Source organism: Dipodomys spectabilis, unplaced genomic scaffold (genome assembly GCF_019054845.1).
Source record: "Dipodomys spectabilis isolate Male_0828 unplaced genomic scaffold, ASM1905484v1 ptg000264l, whole genome shotgun sequence".
Lineage (NCBI taxonomy): Eukaryota > Metazoa > Chordata > Mammalia > Rodentia > Heteromyidae > Dipodomys > Dipodomys spectabilis.
The window spans coordinates 7,245,434-7,268,506 of NW_024870941.1; the positions used below are offsets into that span (position 1 = coordinate 7,245,434).

General features: G+C 51.5%; 1 protein-coding gene across 1 annotated transcript in view; it reads right to left on the minus strand.

Moving 5' to 3' along the window:
- The window catches only part of Col22a1 (collagen type XXII alpha 1 chain), a 183,926-nt gene that overhangs the window by 90,420 nt on the left and 70,433 nt on the right, over positions 1–23,073 (minus strand). Inside the window, exons 21-26 of the mRNA XM_042699956.1 lie at positions 21,579–21,632; positions 11,069–11,122; positions 4,651–4,704; positions 3,559–3,612; positions 1,452–1,505; positions 470–523 (exon numbers count right to left, since the gene is read on the minus strand). Of these exons, the coding sequence (XP_042555890.1) occupies positions 470–523; positions 1,452–1,505; positions 3,559–3,612; positions 4,651–4,704; positions 11,069–11,122; positions 21,579–21,632 (324 nt within the window). The remainder of the gene's footprint in view (positions 1–469; positions 524–1,451; positions 1,506–3,558; positions 3,613–4,650; positions 4,705–11,068; positions 11,123–21,578; positions 21,633–23,073) is intronic.

The following is a 23,073-nucleotide window of genomic DNA, read 5'->3' on the forward strand; positions in this document are numbered from 1 at the left end:
GCCTTAAGACACCTAAGATTCCAAATAACACGGAGCTCCGTCTCCCACTGAGGGTTATGTGACACATCAGGAAAACCTAAGATTCCATGTGGGATCCCAAGAGGAAGGAGAAGCTGTGGAGAAAGAACTTGGTGAGGGGCCAGTGCTCCCCAATTTCTGCTCTGCCTCTTGGCATAAGCACAAAAATGTCCCTGAGGTGAGGAGTAGGAGGAGAGTGGTTTGGTGTGGTTTGTTTGGTGCTGGTCCTGGGGCTTGAACTCAGGGCCTGGGTTCTGTCCCTGAGCTTTTTCACTCAAGGCTAGCGCTCTACCCCTTGCCCCGCTAGCTTTTGAACAGCCCCTTTCTAACCAGCTGTGCTTCCTGCCAGGTCCCAGCTGAAACCCACTCTGTGCTCAACTAGGTGAGACTACCCCATAGCCCCCGACAGCCCATCCAGGGTAGCAAGCATGACAGCGAGGGGCAGACATACCCGGGGCCCAGGCCTCCCTGGAAGGCCGCCTTCGCCTCTTTCTCCCGGCTCTCCCTGTAAAGAACGAAAAGCTGAGTTAACAGGAGAGGAGGAGTCAGGCCCCGAGTGGAGTCACTGCATCCAGGGCTAGTTAGAGATGGGTAAGGAAGAGGAGTCGTCCTGCATGGGTGCTCTCCAAAGCTCCTCGTATATAGTTAAATAAAGATGGCAGCCAACACGGGAAGACTCACCACCACCCACAGCAGCCCACATTCCACAACTCTAACAGCAGCAGCAGCAGCATACAATGGAGTCAAAATGGCGCCACTTCCCTTCACTGAAAGACTTAGAGGAAGGAGGTGTGCCTTCATGTTTTTGATAACATAAAGTAGTCCTGCGAGATACGGGAGAACGGTGCTGTCCTGCATGAGTTGTATGCACATGTATTCTGTATTTTGTCATGAAAATGTCAAGGCTCTAAGTCCGTGTATCCAAAAGAACAAGGAATTCCCCCACAAATCAAGCAATGGTTTCTACAGTGGCCTGTCAAAGACAGTTCACCTGCCTACCTGAACCTGTGTGTGTTCACTAAAAATCTATATATACATTGATACCATGTTTATTCATTTGAAGTATTTATACTAAATTTGTACTTGTTGGTATTTGGTCACCAACTTCTTTAACCTCCATAATCCTGCTATAATGAGTCCCATTGGAATATCTTTTAAATTGAAGTCCCTCATGTTAGGAAGCATAGATGGATTTTTATCCTTTATGCAAATGAAATACATACTTAGATTGATTTTAAAGCCTGGGGTTTCCAAATACTTCCCTAGCTTTTAGAGAGAGCTTTCCTAGACAAGACTTGTAGATTCAGACATTTCAGCCACATCTGATCCATGGCCCGGGCAGTCAATTACGTTACTGCCCAGCAACTGAGAATCTCTGTGTTCTTGTGCCTCCGCCTCCTGACCTTGTGTCCACCAGTGCAGTGTGTACCAACCTTGGATCCTGGCAGGCCTGGCGGTCCATTTGGCCCATCTCTTCCAGGTGACCCCTGGGTGGAACAAAGGACAAAAAAATTAAAACAAAAGAAAGAAAGCACATTTAGGGAGGTCTTAGAGCAAGTTGTGGACGGCCAGGTGACCGCAGGAGAGATGGTGAACACAGCCATCCTCATTAACCAGCCGTGTGCTGTCCCCAGACCTACCGACCTCTGCTGGGCCAGGCTCTCCTCACACGAGCCACCATGACCCAAGCCCCTCTCTGGGGCCAGGGCGCAGGTCCCTGCTCTCCGCACAGGCGCGGTAGGCGAGGGCAGGGTGGTCTGCAGGAACTTCTGCACACCGTTCCTTTCCTACCCTTGGCTTTGTCAGCTCCAGGTGGCCACACTGTCTCCACACTCCTGCTGCGGCCTCCAGACAGTCTGGGAGATCCACTCCTACCAAACCCTGCTTTCCTCTTGCCCTTCACAGAGGCTGGAAGCAGTCTCTGGGCATCGCTGATGATGCCACACGGGCTTTCCATGCTATAATTTCCTGCTTCAGGTGTTTCCTCCATCCCCACCCAGTTGTGTGGTAGGAGAGGTGTTCCTGACGCTGTCTGTAGGCGAGGAGACAAAGCCTCTGCAGGCTGAGCGATCCCATCCCATCACGGCCACAGAGCTAGTCACGGGAACCCACGGGGTCTCCTGGCCCCATCCCAAAGTCCCTGCAACTGGAGTCATGCAGTCCCCAGGGACAGATACGGGCAAATAATTTCCTTCGTCAGAATATCTCCCAAGCTAACAGTACTCTTCATACTAGGCAGACGTTAGCACTTCCTCTGTAATCTTGGTGATTCCTCTGCTGTGACCAGACTTAAGACTCTCCCTGTGATTCCCCTCCCCCGTCCCCAGCACAGGTGATTGACTCTCCCTGTGATTTTCCCACCCCCTCCCCAGCACATAGAAGGGGCCCTGGGGTCAAGGTCTGTGGGAGGACAGGATGGGCTTGCTCATGGCTGGACACCACTCGTGTCAATGGGAGATGATCCTGACCCAGAGGAGCAAACACCAACACCAGAGGCTGCTTCACAGAGGCCGGCCGCAGCCTTACGGTGATAAAGACCATGAATCCCTTTGACATCTCTCGTTCTGTTCCCTGCTTCTGCGGGTTCCTGTGCCATGCACACTTCTGATGATGCCCTCAGATCCAAGGAGGTGACAGAGGTGTGGCTGTCAGGCAGGCCCGCACGGCACATGTGCAGCAGTGACACTGGGGTTAATGGCGTGGTCAAGGAATTCGTGGTGGTGATGATGGAGCTCGCCAGGTGTTTCTCCAGATTCACACCATTTCCCCTGCGTGTGCTTTCCAGCATGGCTGATGGCTGGTGGTCTCTGGCCCTGTGCCGGGTGTGCAGCCGAGTTTAGGATGCTGGGTGGTGGCATTGTGGTCCTGGGGCCTTGGTCTGCTGATGGCCCCGTGGGCCGCAGAGCATGGGGAGGGCTTCCTGCACCATGGTCTGCTCCGCTGCTCCTCAGCCCTCTGTCGGGGCCGGACACTCCACCAGCGCTGGGCCGTCCCTGTGCAGCTCCGAGAGACAGAGCAGCAACCACAGGAAATCCTGGTCCTCCGGAGTGGAGCCGGGGCTCCCCAAAGGCAGGCAGAACTGGGTCACCGTGCTCAGATCCACATGCCAGCTTGGCAGGGAAGCGAGGCTCCCTCCCCTGTGGCAGCTCCCACGGGACAACAACCCCAGACTTAATGGCCTCCTTTGCCATAGCCCAGGAGCAGGTAGCAATGGGGTGGCAGTGGGGTGCACCGCCCGAGCACCGTGGCCCTGTCTCCACGGCCCCTGCTACCTCTAAGCACATGACCTCAGGTCACACGACCACTCTTTAAAAAGCAAGAGGCTCTGGAGTGTGTTTGGGGGAATGAGTGTGAGGGTGTTGGTCGGGAAGCAGTGTCCCCAATTGCCCCAATCGTCGGCCAGGGCCCTGAGGCCGGGGACAGTCCAGGAAACAGCATCCTGGGGAGGGGGAGCAGGCTGAGGAACGTGCACCAGCCCCGGGAGGGGCCCGGCCGCAAGGGCCCGCCAGTCTGAGGCCGTGGAACAGGAGGGTCACTCACCGTCTGCCCAGGAGGCCCAGGCTTGCCCGGGAAGCCGATTTCTCCAGGTAGGCCCTGAAGAGGAACATGGGAGGGAGCGGTGAGGCGATGTGGAGAGCAGAGTCTTGTGCAGGGCTAGTCTGGACACACATCAACACCCCTGACTCCCACAAGGACACCTCGGGGGTGACCGGAGACCCTCAGTGCTGGCCACCGTGCAATACTGAGTGGCCCCTCACCACCGTCGGCATGTCCACAGCACATCTGCTGGGCGGCGGGAGCCACCGTCACTCCCTTGCCAGCCGGGGGTACGGATGGACCTCCGTCCTTCTGCCCATTGCTGGGTCTGACCCTCTGAGTACCTGCTGTGGGAGCAGTTTCCCAGCTGTTCCCCAATGAAGGAGGCTGTTAGGCCTGCCTGGGAGAACAGCTCCTCCCCCTCCCTCTGCCCCTGCCGGAAATCACCTGACTGTCAACCACTGGGAGTCAGCCAAGGACCCTGGGCTCTGAGGTCACTTCCTGAACCACCCTGGTCACACTTCCCTCCGACAGGAAGAGGTTCCCCAGGCTCTGAGGTCACTTCCAAGTCTACTGTGGTCCCGCCTCCTGCTTTTCCCTATAGAAGCCCGCTCATCACAAGTCCCCTCCTCTTGTTCTTTCCCTCTGCCTCCATGCAGCTACATCCCCTGTGGTCTGCACTGTGCTCTCCCCCCACGCCCACCCCCACCCAAGAAGCTCTTGTCTTCCTGAGCCATGTGGGGATTCCCTTTCTGCTGAATGGGAGAATGTTAACCCACGCGTCACCTCAAAGCTAAAGCGCCAACTACTATACATGCCTGACTGGATGGTCGCAGCTGACACGCCCCCTCTACCAGAGTCTAGAAGTTTCTAGACACTAAAGTGCCACCTTAGTTCTAGTGACACTTCAAATGCAGAGCCATCAGAGCCCCAGGGTCTGCAGAGAGCCTGTGGGTGTCTTCACGGAGGGAGCGGTCCCCTGTGTGTACCCTGGACTAACCTTGAGCAGAAGAAAGGTGAGAAGGAGTTGGTCCCCACAGACCACAATAAGACCATTTAAGAACCTTCAGGAGAGAAAAGCAAAGCCAGCCTTACCGGGGGGCCTCCGGGTCCAGGGGGCCCTGGGATGCCGGGAGGTCCAGGGGGACCCTATAAAGAGAAGGAGGGGGTTACAAAAGGACAAAGAGCTGCCTCCAGCAATGGCAGTATCTTAAATAGAGACAAAGGGGAACTGGCCTAGGGATGAAGTGGGCTCCAAGCTTTAGCTTTGCTGAGACTGCTTTAATTCAAGCAGAATGGAGCAAAGGCAAAACTTCTGAAAAAAGATCTGAAGCAACGTTTGAGAAATGATCGGAAGTGTCCTATGTGGGTGGCAGGTAATTATCAGCGGTTACATTACTCTGCTGCCTGTTCAGAGAGAAGATGCATGCGTGCACGTGAGCATGCTTCCTTCCCAAGGAAGGGCCGCCCACTCACAGATCCTTCCCACCCTAGAGAGAGAAAAAAATCACCAAAGGCATGGGGGACAAGGCAGGTGGAACCAAGTGTCAGAGGCCAGTACTGTGTTTTATAAAACAGCCAACAGCTCTGCATGGGAACAGACATTCACAAGGCCGGGACCCTGGAGAGTAAAGAGGCGGAGCTTTACAAGAAAGGCCTTCGGAGCAAGTCATATGTCACCACATGTGGTTCCAGAGAAGTAGCTTGCATTGGAAGGGGACAGAGGGAGAAGGCAGGCCCCAGGCCACCAACCAGGGTCTGGTTGTAGCCACAGGACAATGGCCCCTTGAAGAGCGCAAGGAATGATTCCTGACAACCACCTCTGCCCACAGACCTGCCCCCTAGCACAACATCCAAGCACACGGCAGCTGAAGCATTCCCAGGAACTCCTGTTTCTAATGATTGTGTCCTCGCGTATCTGCTTGGCCTTCTGGATCCTTCCGGGTCTGTTCACAACTTCCCTCTCTCCCAGCCCACAGTCACTGCTCCACACAACCAGGAAGAATGGACCCAAATCCAGACAGAACTCCCTGGGAACCTGCTGGGAATTTGTCATCTGAAGGGAGCAGCGCTGGGGAGAGGCGGAGCTGAGCCACCAGAGGGCAGTGAACACTGAAGAATGTCAGCGCAGCTGTGTCCCTGAGCTGTTCCCCTTCCTCCCTCTGAGGGGAGCAGGTGAGTCAAACACGGGCATCCAAAAAGCACTAAACTAGACATTCACGAGGGCTTCGCGGCGGTCCCGGGACGGTCAGGTCATCTCTGTAGCTCGCTTAGACCGGGGGAGTCTTTAGGGCACATCTGTGCTCTTCAGAGACATCTGCTGTGAGATGGAGCAAGAGCAGCCCAGCAGAGCTAAGCAGCCCGGATTCTATACAGGATGTAGACACAAAGGGCCAGGCAGCCTCACCCACACCTCACCCACCTCTCCCTGCAGGCAGTGCCACGGACACACCTGCTCCCAAAGGCCAGGCCATCTCGGGCCCTTCAGCAGGATTTCTGAGGGTCCTCAGCCCCCGGTCTACTGAGCCTTATCTGAGGGTCCTTCCCAGCCCCAAGGTGCTCTCTCTGTTAGCAGGGAACACATTTCCTTGGCTGCCCTCCTTGTACTCCTGGTGATTCTGCTGCCTTTCCCCTCACTCCTGACAAAGGCCCCGTACTCTGCTTCTATTTGCAAGCCCAGGATGTCCCTATCTTTATCGATCATCTAGTACAAATCAAACTTCCGTGTTTGATGGAAGAAAACAGACCCAGAGAAGGTAAGATTTCCACCGAAGGCTGCACAGCTATCCCTTCCAGGAGGAAGAGGCTCCTGAATGGTTGGGATACTGCAGGCAGCCAGTGATCCCCTCATACACACAGTGTGCTGATCCCCGGTAGAACTCCCAGACTGAAGGGCTGGAACATGCAGGGCCGCAAGTTAGAGCTCTGGGATTCACCCATGGCTCTGCTGAGCCCCCAGGGCTGGATTATGTGCACAGGCCAGCTCCACACACAGCCATCCCCCCACCAGTTCCAGTCTTAAAGCCGCAGAGTGAACCACAGCCAGGGGGAAGAAATCAGAAGCCAGGGAGGCTGGGACAAAGCAGCCACATCCCCGCTGGGTACGTGACTTGGCCAAGATTTGCATGCTGTATCTTATCACAGCCTCCGTGGTGGTCCGCCCTGGCAACTCCTACCATGCCACACTGCAGAAGGGGGACTGCAACCTGAAGGGGAAGCCACTGGCCATTGGCACAGCCAGCCTGACAAACCCTGTGCTCCGATGCTGCGGAGGCTCTGCCCAGCCCCCTCCGGCATGTGGAAGAAGCTGTGGCTTTTTCCTGCAGGCCCATCCCACCATTTCTGTTTGTTGTGGTTTTATTTTTTCCCAGCCGCACTGGGGTTTGAACTGGTTCTTCCTGCCTTTCCCTGCTGGCCTCTCCTCCCATTTGCTCAGGTTGCTTATACAAATCGCTGGTCTACCATCTGAGCCAAGCCTTCCGGCCTGCTTTGGCTCATCGTTTGGAGACAGAATCTCACAGATGTTCTATGTTTTGGCCAAGGCTAACTTGAATCCTCCAGATCTCCTGATTAATGAGGATTCTCTACATATTAAGTGCGACTGGAACTCTGGGCTCTATGAAGAGCTGAGAGCCTCCCTGTGAGACCCCGGTGCCTGGATTCCTGCCACGCTCACAGGAGGGGTTAAGAAGGCCCTGTGTGTTCCTTGCTATAAGCACAGCACCCACAGCAAAACTCTAATTAAGCCCAACAACTGCAGTAAGCATTTAGAGAGAGAAGCAGCTAAAAGCAACTAGAAGCAACTAGAAGCAGCTGGAAGCAGCTGTTGAGAAATCTGGAAATCTCCCAGGAGGCGCCCGATCTCAAAGGGGGTGGTGATTTGCCTCGAGCTCCTTTTCCAATTTGCAGACAGCATCTTGGAAGTCCAGGTGGGGAGTGGGGGGCGGGGGGAGGGAGGAGGGGGAGGGATGGGGGAGGGGGGACAGGAGAGAGGCGGCAGCGGCAGGAGGCAGGCTCGGCACCCCCTGCAGGCCTGTGCTCATGGCCACATGCTATCTTCTGAAGGCAGAGCAATGTGGGGAGGCAGAGATAAGCTGCAGAGCAGCCTCTTTGCCTCTGGACGGCTCTGCTGTTGGTCACCGGGTGCAGCTGGGACCTCAGCTCTCTTGCAGACTCCCCCGGGGAAGGCCTACAGGAGCCAGCTCCTCATCATCCACATGGGAGACAGCCAGGAGACAGCCATGCGCCCGTCAACAAAGGAGAAACCAGGAGCACATGCTGTGCCCAGGATTCCAGGACGCCTTTACTCACAGCACCCTGTGTCTGTGCGCAAGTCACCCGCTGGGGTCCCTGCTAGTACCCGTCTCTGTCCGGTGCATCTTGCAGCCCTGTGGTTCATGAGGGCCACCAGCTCGGGGTGCACTGGAGCCCAACCCTCAAGGGGAAAATCAAAGCCCCACCTGCTACTTCTGTCCCATAGGGAAAGTTCCTGAGGCTCAGCTCCATGGTCTATGGGGTGGGGCACCCTACACCCTGTGGACACCCAGAAAGACAGCACGATGATACCACAGCGCCACGGGCTCAGGGCCCACTGGCCATGGCTCCCTCTGGATCTTTGGTCTGCCTGTCCAAGCATCCAGTCTGGAGAGACCCTCCATAAATATTCTTGAATCAACCTGAATGATTAATACGACATCAAAGCTGAGGGATCAGGGTCTCCGAGAGGAGAACACGAGTTAACTCTCAAGATCACACAGACCCTAAGAGAACAATCACTCTCGGTCCACCCAAGGTCCGGGTTCTTGGACAGTACTGGGCAGCCCGAGAGGAGGGGACAGCTGAGTCCGTGGGATGGAGTATCTTTGCCCAGAGCCCTGGGATGAATGACGAGCCCCCACCCTGGCCACGTCAATGGAGGACAGGCAAGGGTGGGACCCCTGGCTCCGCTGAGCTTTTGGCCCAGCTAAACAGTTCTCAGATCCAGGAGAGTCTCCACTGCCAGCGGGGGGTGGGGGGCGGGGCAAGGGGGCCAGTGGTCTGCACTGAGCACATGGACGTGGTTTTTACTTGAGAGAATTCAGTTGTTCTCAGTTTGGGGCAGTGGGCAGTGGGCAGCCAATTATCCAAATGAGCAGAGGGAATGAGAGGCTCCTTTGGCTCATCTGTCTTCCTCACTCGATCCTGGGCGACTCACAGGAAGGAGTCTTGCTCTGTTCTCCTTTCCCTGATGGACTGCACTTACCACTGACCAAACCCTCCACAGGCCACGGGGAATAGGACAAGACAAGAGGGTTCTTCAGCTCCAGTACCTGTTAGTGAGGCAAGCGTGGGATGAGCAAGGCAGGCAGGGATGGGAGGGACATGATTTCCAGGAGGACAGGGCCAGCATGCCGGAGCAGGACACGGGATCCAGCCTTCCCAGTCCAGTCAGTCTCTGGCCTGTACACAGGAAAACTGCTACCCCTTCCGATGACCTGGGAATCTAGATTTTTAGGCATCATCTTTTCATTAAAAATATAGTGTGGGCCAGGTGTTAGGGGCTCACACTTGTAATCCTAGCTACTCAGGAGGCTGAGATTTGAGGATTGCAGTTTAAAGCCAGCCCAGGCAGGAAAGTCCCTGAGACTCTTACCTCTAATTAACCACCAGAAAACCAGAAGTGGAGCTGTGGCTCAAGTGGTAGAGCACTCGCCTTGAGCTGAAGAGCTGAGGGACAGCGCCCAGGCCCAGAGTTCAAACCCCACAACCCAAAAAAAACTATATATATATATATATATATATATATATATAAAACATGTATATATATACACATATAGAGAGAGTTTGGCAATTCTTTTGAGGGGAAGGAAGGCTGGCTTTGCAATCTACATATAGCATATCTCTAGACAAAATGGGGCTGACATATTTATGATCTACAGATTTAGTTTTCAAGTTCCCAATAGGCCTGGAATGTCCACCAGAAGATGGAGACCAGGGAAGTGGCGGTGACAGATGCTTACTGGAGCAGCACAGTGCTGTGACAGAGGTGGCGCAGATGGCAGATGCTGCACCTGCCCTTGGCCCTAGTGAACTCTCAGCACGACCCTGACCAGTATCACACTCAACCTCAGCACTGCACAGAGTGATGGCAAAAAAGAAAGAGATGGGCGGTGGAAAGAGAGAGAGAGAGAGAGAGACGGGGGGGGGGGGGGGCGGGGGGAAAACTGAGTGCTAGGCTGTGGGAATGTCCTCAGGGCACTGCTTAGACCAAAGTTACGGTTGGGCTCTAGGATGAGATCGCCCTCCCTTATGGAGATTACACATAATCTCAGCTTTGGGGAGGACAGATGTGGCGCTAGAGCATCTTTCATGGTCATGGAGACCTTGCGGGTAAAGCTCTGTTTGGCGTGAGAGGCCCACCCTCCCTGTAGGTTTGAGTGGACCAACCTCCTTGGCTTTCTGCTTTGCGACAATCCCCATTTCTGCCCCTTTCCTCTGCAGTCAAGTTGAACAGCCCCAACCAGAAGAGCAGGTGGAGTCACAAGTAAACGTTCTAAGTGTAAATCATAGCATGGCCAGGTTGAACTACTTTTCTACATTTATCCATAGCTACCTACGTGGCATGTGGGCATTCCAAGAGTGAGAACATCCCTTTCCTTTCTTCCACTTTCCTTTAGACAAATTTTTAAAAAAATCTTAAAAAAAAAAACCACAAGAATTCTCCACATTATTTCTCCTCAGGGTTAGTTTCCAGAAAGAAGTGGAGCCAAGGGTAACAACCACAGAAGCTTCCCAAGGTGGGTCAGGCAAGGCTCATTTTCTTTGGGCCAAGAGACACACAGGTAGGGACTTATCTGGAAAATAAATAGGGCTTTAGGTTAGGTGGAGCTGGGTCCAATCTGGAGCAGCCTTGAATTATCTCAGGACCTGGGGGCATCCAACCCTTAAACTCCCACCTGCACCTAATTGTGGATTGAAGTGGTTGTGTGAGCTAGCCCCAAACACTGGGAGACTTCACCAAACTTACTTCTTTCTTCTCTTTTAATCATTGATTAAAAAACCTCCCAATAACCAATTCATCCAATTATTAATGAGAGTGGCAAATTAACCAGCAGATTCCAAATGTTAACAAAATAGATGACTAGTTTTCATTAGTCATAATAAAAACAATTAAGTCATGCTTCTACATATTAACCAATCAATCCAATTATTATTAATAGAGCAACAATTTCATTCCCTCTAGTGTCTGAATAGCTATCAAATGTGATCAGCTGTCACGCTGATGAGATGCATAAATAACCAATTAGCCTAATCGTCATTAATAGAGGAGCAAACAATTGTTCCTTATTACACCTAGTTCCACGTGGAGAGCGTCTGCAAACGCTGAATCGATTCTGAGGGCACAGGAAGAATGTGCTGTAAGTGACACAGTGATCAGGTTCTCTGGGCCAGCTTCTGCTTGAGCACTGCTACCTGGGAAATGGCTCTATCAGAAAAAGCAGTGCTGCTGTGGGGATCGGAGGACAGTAGTTACCTGTAGCCCCGATGCTCCTGGGGTCCCCGGCGGTCCCACGTCGCCTTTCTTCCCCTGAGAGGAGAAGAAGAAGCCAAAATGAACAGGCAGGCAGGCACTGCTGAGTCCATTTAATAACGCATGGCATGGAAACCCCGGTCTTTACGGCTCCAAGGCCCTGGGCCCAGGATCGTCACTCCCAGATCTTCCGAAAGAGCAGCGCCGTGGGGGTCAGGAGAAGGGCGTGGACTTCCCTGTCAGGAAGTGGTTTTGCGCCCCAGCTCTGTGACGTTACTAGTTGAAGTAGCACAAAGGCACAGAGTGGTGCACTGAGTGACATCTTCTCGTTCTAGTCCCCGTCCTGACCTGCCAGACACTCCTGACCCTTCAGAGATATTGCAGCAAGTCAGAAGCGTACCTCCCCTCCCCCTCTCTTCCCTCCTCCCTCTCCTCCCTCACAAACTGCAGTATGCAGACCCACCTGTTAATAAATGCTGCTGCTTAACAATTACCGACCTTAAGGAATGCCTTTGACATGCGTGACTTCCCCAACTGCCTTGCCCAGCCAAATAATGCTCAGGACAAGGATGAGAGAGGGGCATTTAGACGTCTCCCCCACGCAGGAACCCACAGGCGCTTCCTCCCTTCTGCATTTAGAATCCGCATTGGGATGCATCCCTTCCCCCCCCCCCCCCGCCCCCCGCCATCTGGGTGTGAGCATGGGCCACTGCCCTCCTTGGTTCTCAGCACCCATCTCTAAATGGGAGGCGGGAGGAGATGTACACTCTTGTATTTATCCATACAATGAGGTAACCGCGCTATCATATGGCAGGTTTATCCGACTGAGGGAGGGGGGACTTCTTGTTTTCTTGGAAGTTTTCCTGGTTAAATAAAAGCAGCTCGTTCAGAAACTTAAAGAAAGACAACTTTGAATAAGGCTCACATTTTGTGAGTTTTATGGCAAACTTTCTTCCTGGTCCTTCCTATCTTGGGTAGCTGGAGTTCAAAGGCCCGTTGGCAGGCATTACAGGGCAGAGAAGTGCTAGGGTTAGGAAGCCACCCACATCTGTGTGGCCCGAACCCTGTGTTTCCTCTTACGATAGCTCCCACAGAACTCTGCGCTTGCCCCTGAGGTTATAGAAACTTGACGTCGCCTCTCATTCAGCAAATGGGGCCCTCTCCTTTCTGGACCTTGGCAACCCCTGCTTGGTCCCACTGCTCCTGAACCCCACTCATTCATACATATTAGGCTACTGTCTTTCCCTGAACTGAGCCCAACCCAGCCCCATGATTTTCCTTCTGATCCTTTCCTTCTTCCTTCCTTCCCTCCTCTATCCCTCCCTTCCTTCCTTCCTTCCTTCCTTCCTTCCTTCCTTCCTTCCTTCCTTCCTTCCTTCCTTCCTTCCTCCTTTCCTCCCTCTCTTCTGGTCCAGTATTTGAATGTCACCACTGTATACTGGCACCAGAGGCATCAAAGAGGAAGGAGCAAAGCTGACCAAAAACACACCTCACTGTTCAGCACAACGTTGCTGGGCCAATCCCCTACCGGCTGGTCCTGGACCCTCAGGTGGCTCCTAAGGTCCCCATCATCCTTGGCCAGGGTGGTTTTATTAAAACATCAGTGCATTTGTATCTCTTTTTCACAGACACTGCAGGGCTTTTCCAGCTCACTCAGAGTTAACCATCAATGGCCCCCAGCTGGCTCAACAGGAACCATTTCTGCTACTCCCTCTTCTCACGTCCTGACACTTTCCCCACCTCCAAGTACTGGCCTCCTTCCTCTACCTTGGGCAAATAGTCCCAGCCTCAAGGTCCTTCCATCGACTTTTCTTTCCACCTGGAATGTTGGCTCCCATGAGATTGGTAGGAATGGATTCTGCGATTCTTTGGGGTTGGTCGCTGCCCAAATGCCCTCCTGTCACAATAGCTGCCATCCCATCTCATCCACACATGCCACCCCTTCACCAGCCGAACCTTCTTAGTCTGTGTCACCACAGACTCAATGTGGATAGTCGTGTCTATTTACTGACTGCCTCACAGACATTACCAGGAAGCAAGACGCCTGCCAGCAGGGGCTAGCCCTGGCTTTGTTTGATGCTGCAGCCTGAGCCCATGACAGTCCCTGTGATATGGCTGATACACATTGGTGGGCTGGAATGGTAGAACAGACTGTGGCTCGGAGATCAACGTATCCATGGCAAGGAGAATAGCCATAGAGGTTGGAGGTGAGTGAAGTTAGGAAGGGGAAGAAGTTGCAGCTTGGTGATTGATGCTCTTGCAGCGAGTAGATGAGTCTGCCTGACTCAGAAGCACTAGGCTCTAAGCCCCGCCCCTGACTCTGAAGCATTTCAGCCTGCGGTGAGCAAGGCCCAAGCTAGAATGACACCTGTTAAGTTATGGTCACAGATACCTTCAGAAGCCAGCCATGCCTTCGAGGCCTTGGTCTCAGCCTCCCTCCGACTGAGCTCTGTTGTATGCAAACATGGCCGATGATAAGAGAGCCCAGAGCCACAGCTCATCTTCCTGAAGGAATGGAAGGTAGACACTCCTTCCAAGACGAATAAACCATTTTCTCCCTCAGGGTGCGTGGGATCCACTAAATGATCATCAGATTTCAGAAAACAAGCCAGCAACATGCCTCTATGCAAGGTTAAAACGAGGGCCAGGACACCGAGTGACTGAAGTGAAGATCTACGAAGGCCCCGGCTGTTGATGGGGTGAATAGTGAGAGGCCCATAGGAGAACACGAGGAAAGGGGCAGGGTCTGCCTCTCCACTGGGTAATCACCCCTGCGGGAGGCGGCGGGGTCTCAGCAGCTCTCTGAATCTTTTGCAGGGCGAGATCGTATGTTACTAATGCTCACAGAACTGACTCTAAGGATGAGGAAGTGAATGAAAGCTGTAACAGGCCTGGAGTTGGGAGGTGCTGGCCCTCCAATAAACACGTCTGAAGGAACGGGTCCACGGGCTGGGAGAAGAGAGAGGGGGAGAAAGACAGCAATGCTGTCAGAAGCAAACAGCCCAAGATGGTAGCAAGAGGCTAAAGCCAGAAATCTAGGGTGGAAGCAATGGTATGAGGCAGCTTCTCTCCTCAAAAAGGTAGAGTGCTTCCGGATCATCCAGGAAGGAACGTCACCAGAAAAACACCAGCTCCAGTCCCTGCGTGCGTACCTTCTACACAACAGCACCTGAGCCGTCTGTGCCTCTTTCTCAATCACAGGAGCCCGCCCACTCCTCTGCGACTCTCCTCTCGGTCTGGACAGCTCACCCTCTGTCACCTTCCCTAAGGTGTGAAAGCATCACTCCTACTCAAAAGCATTGAGCCTTCTCATCATCCAAAGGTAAATCCCCAACGGTTTCTTTTGGAGATATGGCCAGGCCCTGTGGTTCTGATCATCTTCTTTATACTTTATCCAGTGTAATACTCCCATCTTCTGAGCAGAAGTCAAGACAGCCTCTTCACCCAGCCAAAACACCTCTTAAGACTTCTAGCCTCTGAAGACATGGCTATGTCTACTTGTAACACCACCTCCCTACCCCAGCCTGCCAGTCACAGCTCACATCAGAACCATTTCTTCCACGAAGCCCCCAACAGTGACAGAAATAATAGGCAAAAAGTGGCAACAAAATACATTTGAGAAACAGATTCCTTGGTACCACCCAGGTGGACGGTGGTGATGGTGGTGGTGGTGACGGTAATGGTGCTATTGGTAGGGGGGTGGTGATGATGATGGTTCTAGCAATGATCCTGTGATGGCGATGGTGGTGGTAGTGGTGGTATTGATGATGGCCGTGGTGGTGAGGATGGTTATGGTGATAGTGATTATTATAGCACTGGTAGAGGTGGTGGGTACTGCTCCTGGCAGCATTAGTGGTTGGGGTGTAGGTGATCGTCGTGGTGGTGACTGATGGTGGTGGTAATTATGGCGACAGTCGTGATGGTGGTGGTACATTGGCAGTGGTGTGGTGGTACAGGGGTGCTGGTGAGGAGGGTGGTGGTACATTGGCAGTGGTGTGGTGGTAGTGGGGTGCTGGTGATGGTGGTGGTGGTACATTGGCAGTGGTGTGGTGGTACGGGGGTGCTGGTGATGGTGGTGGTGGTACATTGGCAGTGGTGTGGTGGTAGTGGGGTGCTGGTGATGGTGGTACATTGGCAGTGGTGTGGTGGTAGTGGGGTGCTGGTGATGGTGGTAGTGGTACATTGGCAGTGGTGTGGTGGTAGGGGGTGCTGGTGATGGTGATGGTGGTGGTACATTGGCAGTGGTGTGGTGGTAGTGGGGTGCTGGTGATGGTGGTAGTGGTACATTGGCAGTGGTGTGGTGGTAGGGGGTGCTGGTGATGGTGATGGTGGTGGTACATTGGCAGTGATGTGGTGGTAGGGGGTGCTGGTGAGGAGGGTGGTAATGATGGTGGCAGAGGTGTGTAGAGGCAGAGCCGACAGTATTTCAGCAGTGGCATAGCGAGTACCTTTCGATGGAGCAGCAGCTGCATAATTTCTCCATTTCCCAAGTATAACTGATGGTGGGATCGGGGAAGGGCCAGCCAGGACCAGTTCTGTACAGTACAGAGCTCTTTCGATAACAGCAGGGCTGTGTGCCGTCATTTTTCTTCTCTTTTAAATTGCTACCCAGACATTTAAAGTGCCTGCAATTATTCCTAAGGGCTGATGTTCTTCAAGCCAGTCTCGGTGCCCAGATGCCAAGCGTGGCTGCCTGTCTAGCCTTGGAAGGGGAAGGGGAAGGGGAGCCTGGAAGCTCAGAGCTGCAATATCTTCGCAGCCAGGGTGAGCTCACACGGCCACTGTCAGGGCCATTAACAGATGGCAGGGTTTCTTGAGCCAGTCATTCGAATACATAACCCATGGTCTTTTGCTTAGTTCCTCTTCTCCAGGCTTCCGAATGTCATATGTGATTATTTTTCCACTAGGTGGAGCTGGAACCAGGTGTTCAAGGGAGTCCTGACTTCATACCCTGGAATGGATCTCACAGTAGATTGTGATCTAAACAGCATTGCTACCAACTGGTGGAGCCAGAAGAAAAGCTCTAGAAGTAGAAGACTAAAACAAATACGACCCCGGCTGCCCCATGTTTCTCCCTGCAAATCTGCCAGGAGTCAGAGATGGCAAGCCTGGCTGTGTCTGGTAGTCAGGAGATGATCAGATCCAAGGGAAACAACCAGAGTCTAAAGTGATCTGTGTTCCACACACCACACGGGGTAGACACAGTCAGAAAGGCCCCAAAACTCTGCAAGGTACCAACAGCAAGTTCTAGAACTTAGGGCTATACAGAGACACGTGCACCAATCCCAAAGCACAGACGGTGGAGGGTTTGGAGCCAGGCAGACCTGAATTCCCACACTGCTTCACCTAAGAGTCTGGGTGACACTGGGGACTCTGATTTGTGCCTTTCCTCAACAATAAAATGAGGCTGAAACTACCATACATCATGGTGCTATCCAAGAGCTAGGTAAGAAACACGAACGCAAAAAAATCACCTAGTTAGGTGACTGCCTTCCAATGACAGCACGTTATTTCTTCCTTATTTTACCTCTACAGGGGCATAGATCAATTCTGGTTTGAAAATGTGTTCTTAATGCCACTGGCACATCTGTAGTAAGAAATACAGTGATCATACCATATCCGACAGGATCAATGCTTCAGTTTTTATCTATGAGTGAATAGAAACCAGACAATGTTAAGAAAATAATCAAAGAAATCAGAGATTGCTTTGAACGTGTGCAAACAGCAAAGACAAAAACCTTGCATCCTCGAAGAAGCCTTTTTTTTTTTTGTCTTTCTGAACATAAAATTTCTCGGTGAGTTTTAGAGCCCTCTTCTACTGTGATGTTTCTAGAGCTCAGGCATTCCACATTTTATATGATACTGAAGTGCCTGGCTACATGAGATTTTCTTGAGCATTCCTTTCCAAAAAGGAACAAAGATGCTGGGTTATTTCCTCCAAGATTCAATACCAGAGCAAGGCATGGCCACCCTTTTTCTACTCTGACACTGGATATTTTCCCTGCTCAAGGTCAGAAGCCAGGTGAACAGGCACCATCTCTGACCACAGGCCTTGTCCTCTCTGACATGTGTGTCTGTGCCCACAGACCTGGATCCACACTGTGCTCCTTCGTTCTTGTGCGTTCCTTCATTCTTACACATAGCTTATTCAAGAGAAGGAAGGCAAGCAATGACTAAGTGTTTAAATATTACATGTTGCTGGAGCTTAAAATCAAGGCCTAGGCACTATCCTTTAGTTTTTTTCAACCAGGGCTGGTGCTCTGCCACTCAAGCCACAGCTCCACTTCTGCTTTTTGCTGGTAAACTGGAAATTAGAGTCTCATGGACTTGGCTTCAAACTGCAATCCTCAGACCTCAGCCTCCTGAGTCGTTAGGATTACAGGTGTGAGCCAGCAGTGCCCAGCTGAATCTAAGTAATTTATGTGTATATACAGTGTGTATGTTTTCTGAGTGCGAAGTATTCTTCTTGGAACTGTGAATATAAAAACAGAGAAGGAAAAAAATCCCAGCTCTCATAGTATTATGTTCTAATGGAGAAAAATGAATGAATTCTAAATGAGAACATATTGAGTAAGTTCTCGGCAGCGCATGAAGATAGACACAAGAACAGGACTGCTGTGTGGGGCTGAACAACGAGAATGGGAAAACTCTGGGGGGAAGTCAGTTTCCTGGAACTCTGGCATGTCCAAATGCTAGTGTGGCCTTGGCCTCGGCTGGCTCTTCTGCTGGAATGTTCCAGACTCAGCGGTAACCGGGCTCATGTCAGCTAACTGCCAGGCTTCCTGCTTGCTTCTGACTGCCTAGGACAGACCAGCAGCAGGATGTTAAGGCAAAGTGTCTCTGTTCCTGCTGCGATCCCGGCAGGCTGCCGCAGTGTGCCGTCGGCTCTCAACTCTCCCCTCTCACTGGTGTCATTGCGGAAAAAGTACTGGCTTGGTCCAAAACGAATGGATTTACCTTGCAAAGAATCATGCAGTCTGTCTGGCACTAATCTCTAAAACAGAGGGCCCAGACTCTTCCTCCAACCCCTGTTTTAGCTCTGCATCTCCATCCACAGGTTTCTGCATCTTGCTGGTGCCCGCTCTTCCTCTGTGTGGCCCGGCTGTTTGCCTTGACGCTCAAGGGCTCTGCTGAGTGATGTTTCTATTCAAACTGATGAGGAGGAAGTGACAGGCGGTGGTGAGGGAAGCAGAGCTGTCAGTTCTGTCTCAGGTTTCCCTGACTCAGCGGTGCATGGGGGCGCAGGAAGCCGCTAGCTCCCGGCCTCCCAACATCACATGAGCTTTCAACTCTCTTCCATTGCTGCAAACACGGAACAAGCAAGGCCGCAGGATGGGGTTGAACCAGGGAGCCATCCAGGACTCACAGAGGATCCAAAGACATCTATGTCACCATGTGCAATCCAGGAGAGGAAGCTGAACAAGAGGGGAGCGCCTCGGTACTTCCACTCTGCCCTGAATCGCCACCTTCATCGCCCACCTTGCAATCTGTGCTCCACGCTGCTAGGTGCTGGATCTTTCAGGACTTGACTTCTGTCTTTTTCTTGTCCCCTCTCATCCCTGCCACCTGTCACATGGACTGTGATGGTCACTCAAAGCCCTCCGCACCATCTAGCTCCTGCTCTTGATGGGAGACTCCACCTTGATGATGTAATCACCTTGCAGCCAGTCTGGTCTCTCTCTACTCTGTAACCTATCCTCAACCCAGCCACCAAATGGATGTGCCCCGAACGCATGCCAGGCTACCTCTGCGGTATTCAGACGTCTGCAGCAAGCAAACCACAGCCAGAAACAGATGAGATGTGGAACATGCTGAACCCAAAGATCAATATTTGGTGATGAACCCAAAGATCAATATTTGGTGAAACTTCAAATGGCACTCACAGGTTTAGGTGGGACAATGGTATGACAGTTGTGTTTCTCTTGAATCCTTTAGCTTTTGGAGATGATGTACTGAAATACTCAGAAAACAAAATGACGTGACATTAGCCATCACCGTCAGTACTTACAATGGTGGGAGACGTGGCTTTGGGTACAAATAAAGCATGTTTTTCAATGACATGGAAAGTGGATATGGGATATATGGGACTGTGTTCTACTGTTGCATTTTTATTATAATAAAACATATTAAAAGCATACAGCAGCCCCCTCCAATTCCCTCCCAGCCTTTATAAAGAATAGTCTATATAAAGCCTTTAGATAGAATACATTCACATGGCCCGACACAAATGGCTCCTAATTCCTCAGACTCCACCCCTTGCTGCTTGACTCCTGGCCAGCTCTAGCCACGCTGGTCTCTGGTCTAAACATGCCAACGCAGCTCCAGCTCTAGTCCCAGAGCATATCTCCAACATCTCCCTCTGCCTGGTGCGTCTGTCCCCCAGCCCTCAGCATGGCCAGCCCAAGTCCTGAGAGTCCATTCATGAACTCATCAATGGACCAGGCATTCCTGCATCACCAAGTTACATGCTTGTCTTTAAAACTCTCTCATCCTGCCTTGAGAGACTGAATTGCCTTTCTAACTGAACTCAGACAACAGCTGGAGCCAGTTAACACTGAAGAAATTACTTGATCCTCCAGAAGGAAGGGACTAGAGAAGAGGCAGGGATGGGGAAGGGCAGGGAGATACCCAACAACAGAGGCAAAGAGATAGGCAAAAAGAATATAAAACAGGATTGGCTGAGTGTTCCCAGTGCAGTACTGACTGCCAGAGCCTGAACAGGAAGACACAGCTTCGTGCTTTTCATCCGGTATACAGAACATGTGCATCTGCCCAATTCCCAAAGCCCCTGACCCATGTTAAGCTTGGCCAGGCCTAGTCCCTACTGCATCTGTGGTTGGCTTTTCACTTAGAGGTAACAGGTGCTTCTGGAGATGGCAGCCGTCATCCATGGAAACATAAACCTCAGAAGATTCCAGAAAATTACACACAATGAGGAAGTGCAGGCCTGAGAGGCAAGCTCTGACAAGCTGTTGTAAAATAGCACTTGTAGCTGTCCAAGTGTAGACTAGAGATAGGTCCACATAAACACTAATCACAGCATGCGGTTGTCCCTGAAGGGCGTGTGTGCGCATGCAGAGAGGGAGCCTGCTGCCACCCTGAGCGCCCTTCCTCCTAGCAGCTTCCCCATGGCGACGCCTTCCTCCCTATAACAAGAGGACAGGCCAGGAGAGGCCAAGCGACTTGCCAGCATCCCGCAGCTGCTGGGAAGTGAGTCAGGACCTCACATCCAGGATCCTTCCACTGTACAGAGGAGAGAGCAACCAGCCAACTGACTTCCTCATTTGACAGACAGGGAAACTGAGGCTCAGGCTGGGTGTGTTGAATGAGGAGTGGCATTTCCAAGGTATTAGAATTGGAAGAACTCATTCCCTTATCTCTCACCTACAGATCACCACCATATCACCATCACAGGCCTTCTAAACAAGTCCTAGAATCTTGAAAATTCACTGCAGAGTTGTTTGGGAATCGAAGAGTTAAATCTTACTGGTGAGGAAGGACAGATTGGAGTTTGTGAGAAGAAGAGCAACCTGATTCTAGCAAGGAGGATAGAGCGGCCTGATTCCGTCTGACTATCAATCCACAGCTGATTCCCAATACCACTGCCCAACTGAGTCAGAGGGTCTTCTGAACGAATGGGGATGCTTCTGCCAGACGCCAGGGCATCCTGCATCCTCCGGGCAGTCAGTGTTCCTTTGTCCTGTAGACAACGCCCTCCAGGGGGGACAGGAGCAGCCACCCCAAGCTCCAGGGCAGGATGCCAGTGCCTTGGGTACAGCTTGCTCCGTACAGCAGGAAGGAGGGCCTGCACCTCAGAGCTCTACAAGTGCGTGACACCCTCACTCTGTGTCAGACACCATGTTGTTAGCTTCATGCTAACAGGGACCCAGCATTGGACCTGGGTCCAGCCCCATTTGCTGTGGATGCACAGGAGGGAATCTCACCCTGGTTATGTTTCTGCAGCTCTTCTGCTTAAACCTGTGGCAAGAGCCAGGCATACTGGCAATGTTAAAACACATCAAGGATGTCTAATTTACATAAGACAGATGCTTAATTAAATCAAAAGATTAAATTAAGCGCCACACGGAACATGATATTCAATGATAATATGGATACCTGGTTAAGCAGTGTAACGTGTTAGAAGAGCCCTCTTTGTTCCTATTTTCCCTTAGGCTTTTCTTAAAGCTTAGTCCAAATCTCACCTCCTTCATGAGGCTCCAATGACCTCCAGGCTAGGCCTCTTGTGTGCTGTGCCCAGCACTGGACCGCCCTCTATCAGGCACTTTGATCACACAAGGATGTGCATTACTGCATACCCGAGTCACAAACATCTCCATGCTGCCAAACCTGAACCAGGGCACATTACATGGTAGTTTCACAGAAAAGCGAGCTGAGTCTACCCTTCTTCTGATTGCAGTGTTAATGCCAGGTACCTGAAGCTGGCTCCTGTCCTTATAAACTGTAATCCAGTGTGCATACGCTGGGCATTGGAAAGGGAAGACAGTTTACTTACTCGGAGACCTTGTAAGCCAGGGGCTCCATCTTTGCCTTCTGGACCAAGCAGACCCTTTAGGAAGGGAAAAAAGAAGAAGAGAGGGCGAGTAGTAAATGCAGGGTTTAAAAGCACAGGTTATTCCTCTTGGTGGATGGGGAAATCTTGCCTCCTAATATGAAATTGTAAGGTCAGGAGAGAACGAACAACAAATTATTTCCAATTCACTTTAAAAATATGGAGATCTCTTTGGCCTAATTAGTATGGTTAACAAGGAAGACGTAAGCAATGCCATGTGAACTTTACTGATAAGCACAGTAAGGAGTCGATGGCTTACTTTAATGGACTCTGTAAAGCACACACAGAAGAACCAAACTATAGCACAAGCATTAGATTCTAAGCCCAAGGCCCTTTTTCTTACAGCTTGCTGGCTCAGAAAGAACTAGCTTTATCTTTGTTGAAAGATAACTCCTTTGTCCAACTACTTAACAGTAGTAAACTATAATTTAAAAATAAAATAAAAAGCCAGGCACCGGTGGCTCACGCCTGTCAGGAGGCTGAGATCTGAGGATCACGGTTCAAAGCCAGCCTGGGCAGGAGAAGCCATGAGACTTTTATCTCCAATAAACCACCCGAAAACCAGAAGTGGCGCTGTGACTCAAGTGGTAGAGCACTCACCTTGAGCTAAAGAGCTGAGGGAGAATACCCAGGCCCAGAGTTCAACCCCCACAACCGATAAAATAATAATAATAATAATAATAAAAGGAACTAGCCTCGGTCTCCCAACTCTCAGGCATCAATGCTGTGCAAGGGACAAGGAAATTAAAATGTGTAGGAAAGAAATGCACTCTTGCCTAGGTAAGGAGCTTTACTGGGGGTGGAAGTGAGGTGTGACACAATCCTCACTCATATCCCACGCCCTCACCCTTTCTTGGACCTGCTGCGAACGTCACTTGGCATTGTCCAACAAGGCCTCTGGTTCTGTCAGTTTAGTCATTTGTCATTGTTGAACTTCAACAATGAAGAATGGACTGGTTTCCCAAAGCACTTGAGAAAACCACAAGAAGTGTGGGCGCTAATGTCATGACCCAGTACCGCATGGATGTCTTCACTGAGAGCTTCTAGAACCTACAGAGAAGCCAAATGGACAGCCAAGAACCCTGACTCAAGCTCCGGCTCCATCACTGCTTCTGAGTAAATCATAGTCCTCTCTACACTTCAACTTCCTCATCTGAAATAAATAGCATTATCATCCTAACTGCCCCTACTGACAAATGTTGCATAAATAGTTGGTGACCAAGCTGTATTTAGATATGACTTCTTTAATACTGCTTTGTAAATGAACTCAGCAATGCACAGACTGCAAGAATTAAAGGTGTGCCTACCCCTCCCTTGTACGAACAGCTCTGCTAGACTCAGGGCATATGGGGAGAGAAGACCATAGCGGATTCAGTCTGGATTAAGCAGCAAGAAATGGATGGCATCGATTTGCTCAGTTGGACTTGTCTTACACTCA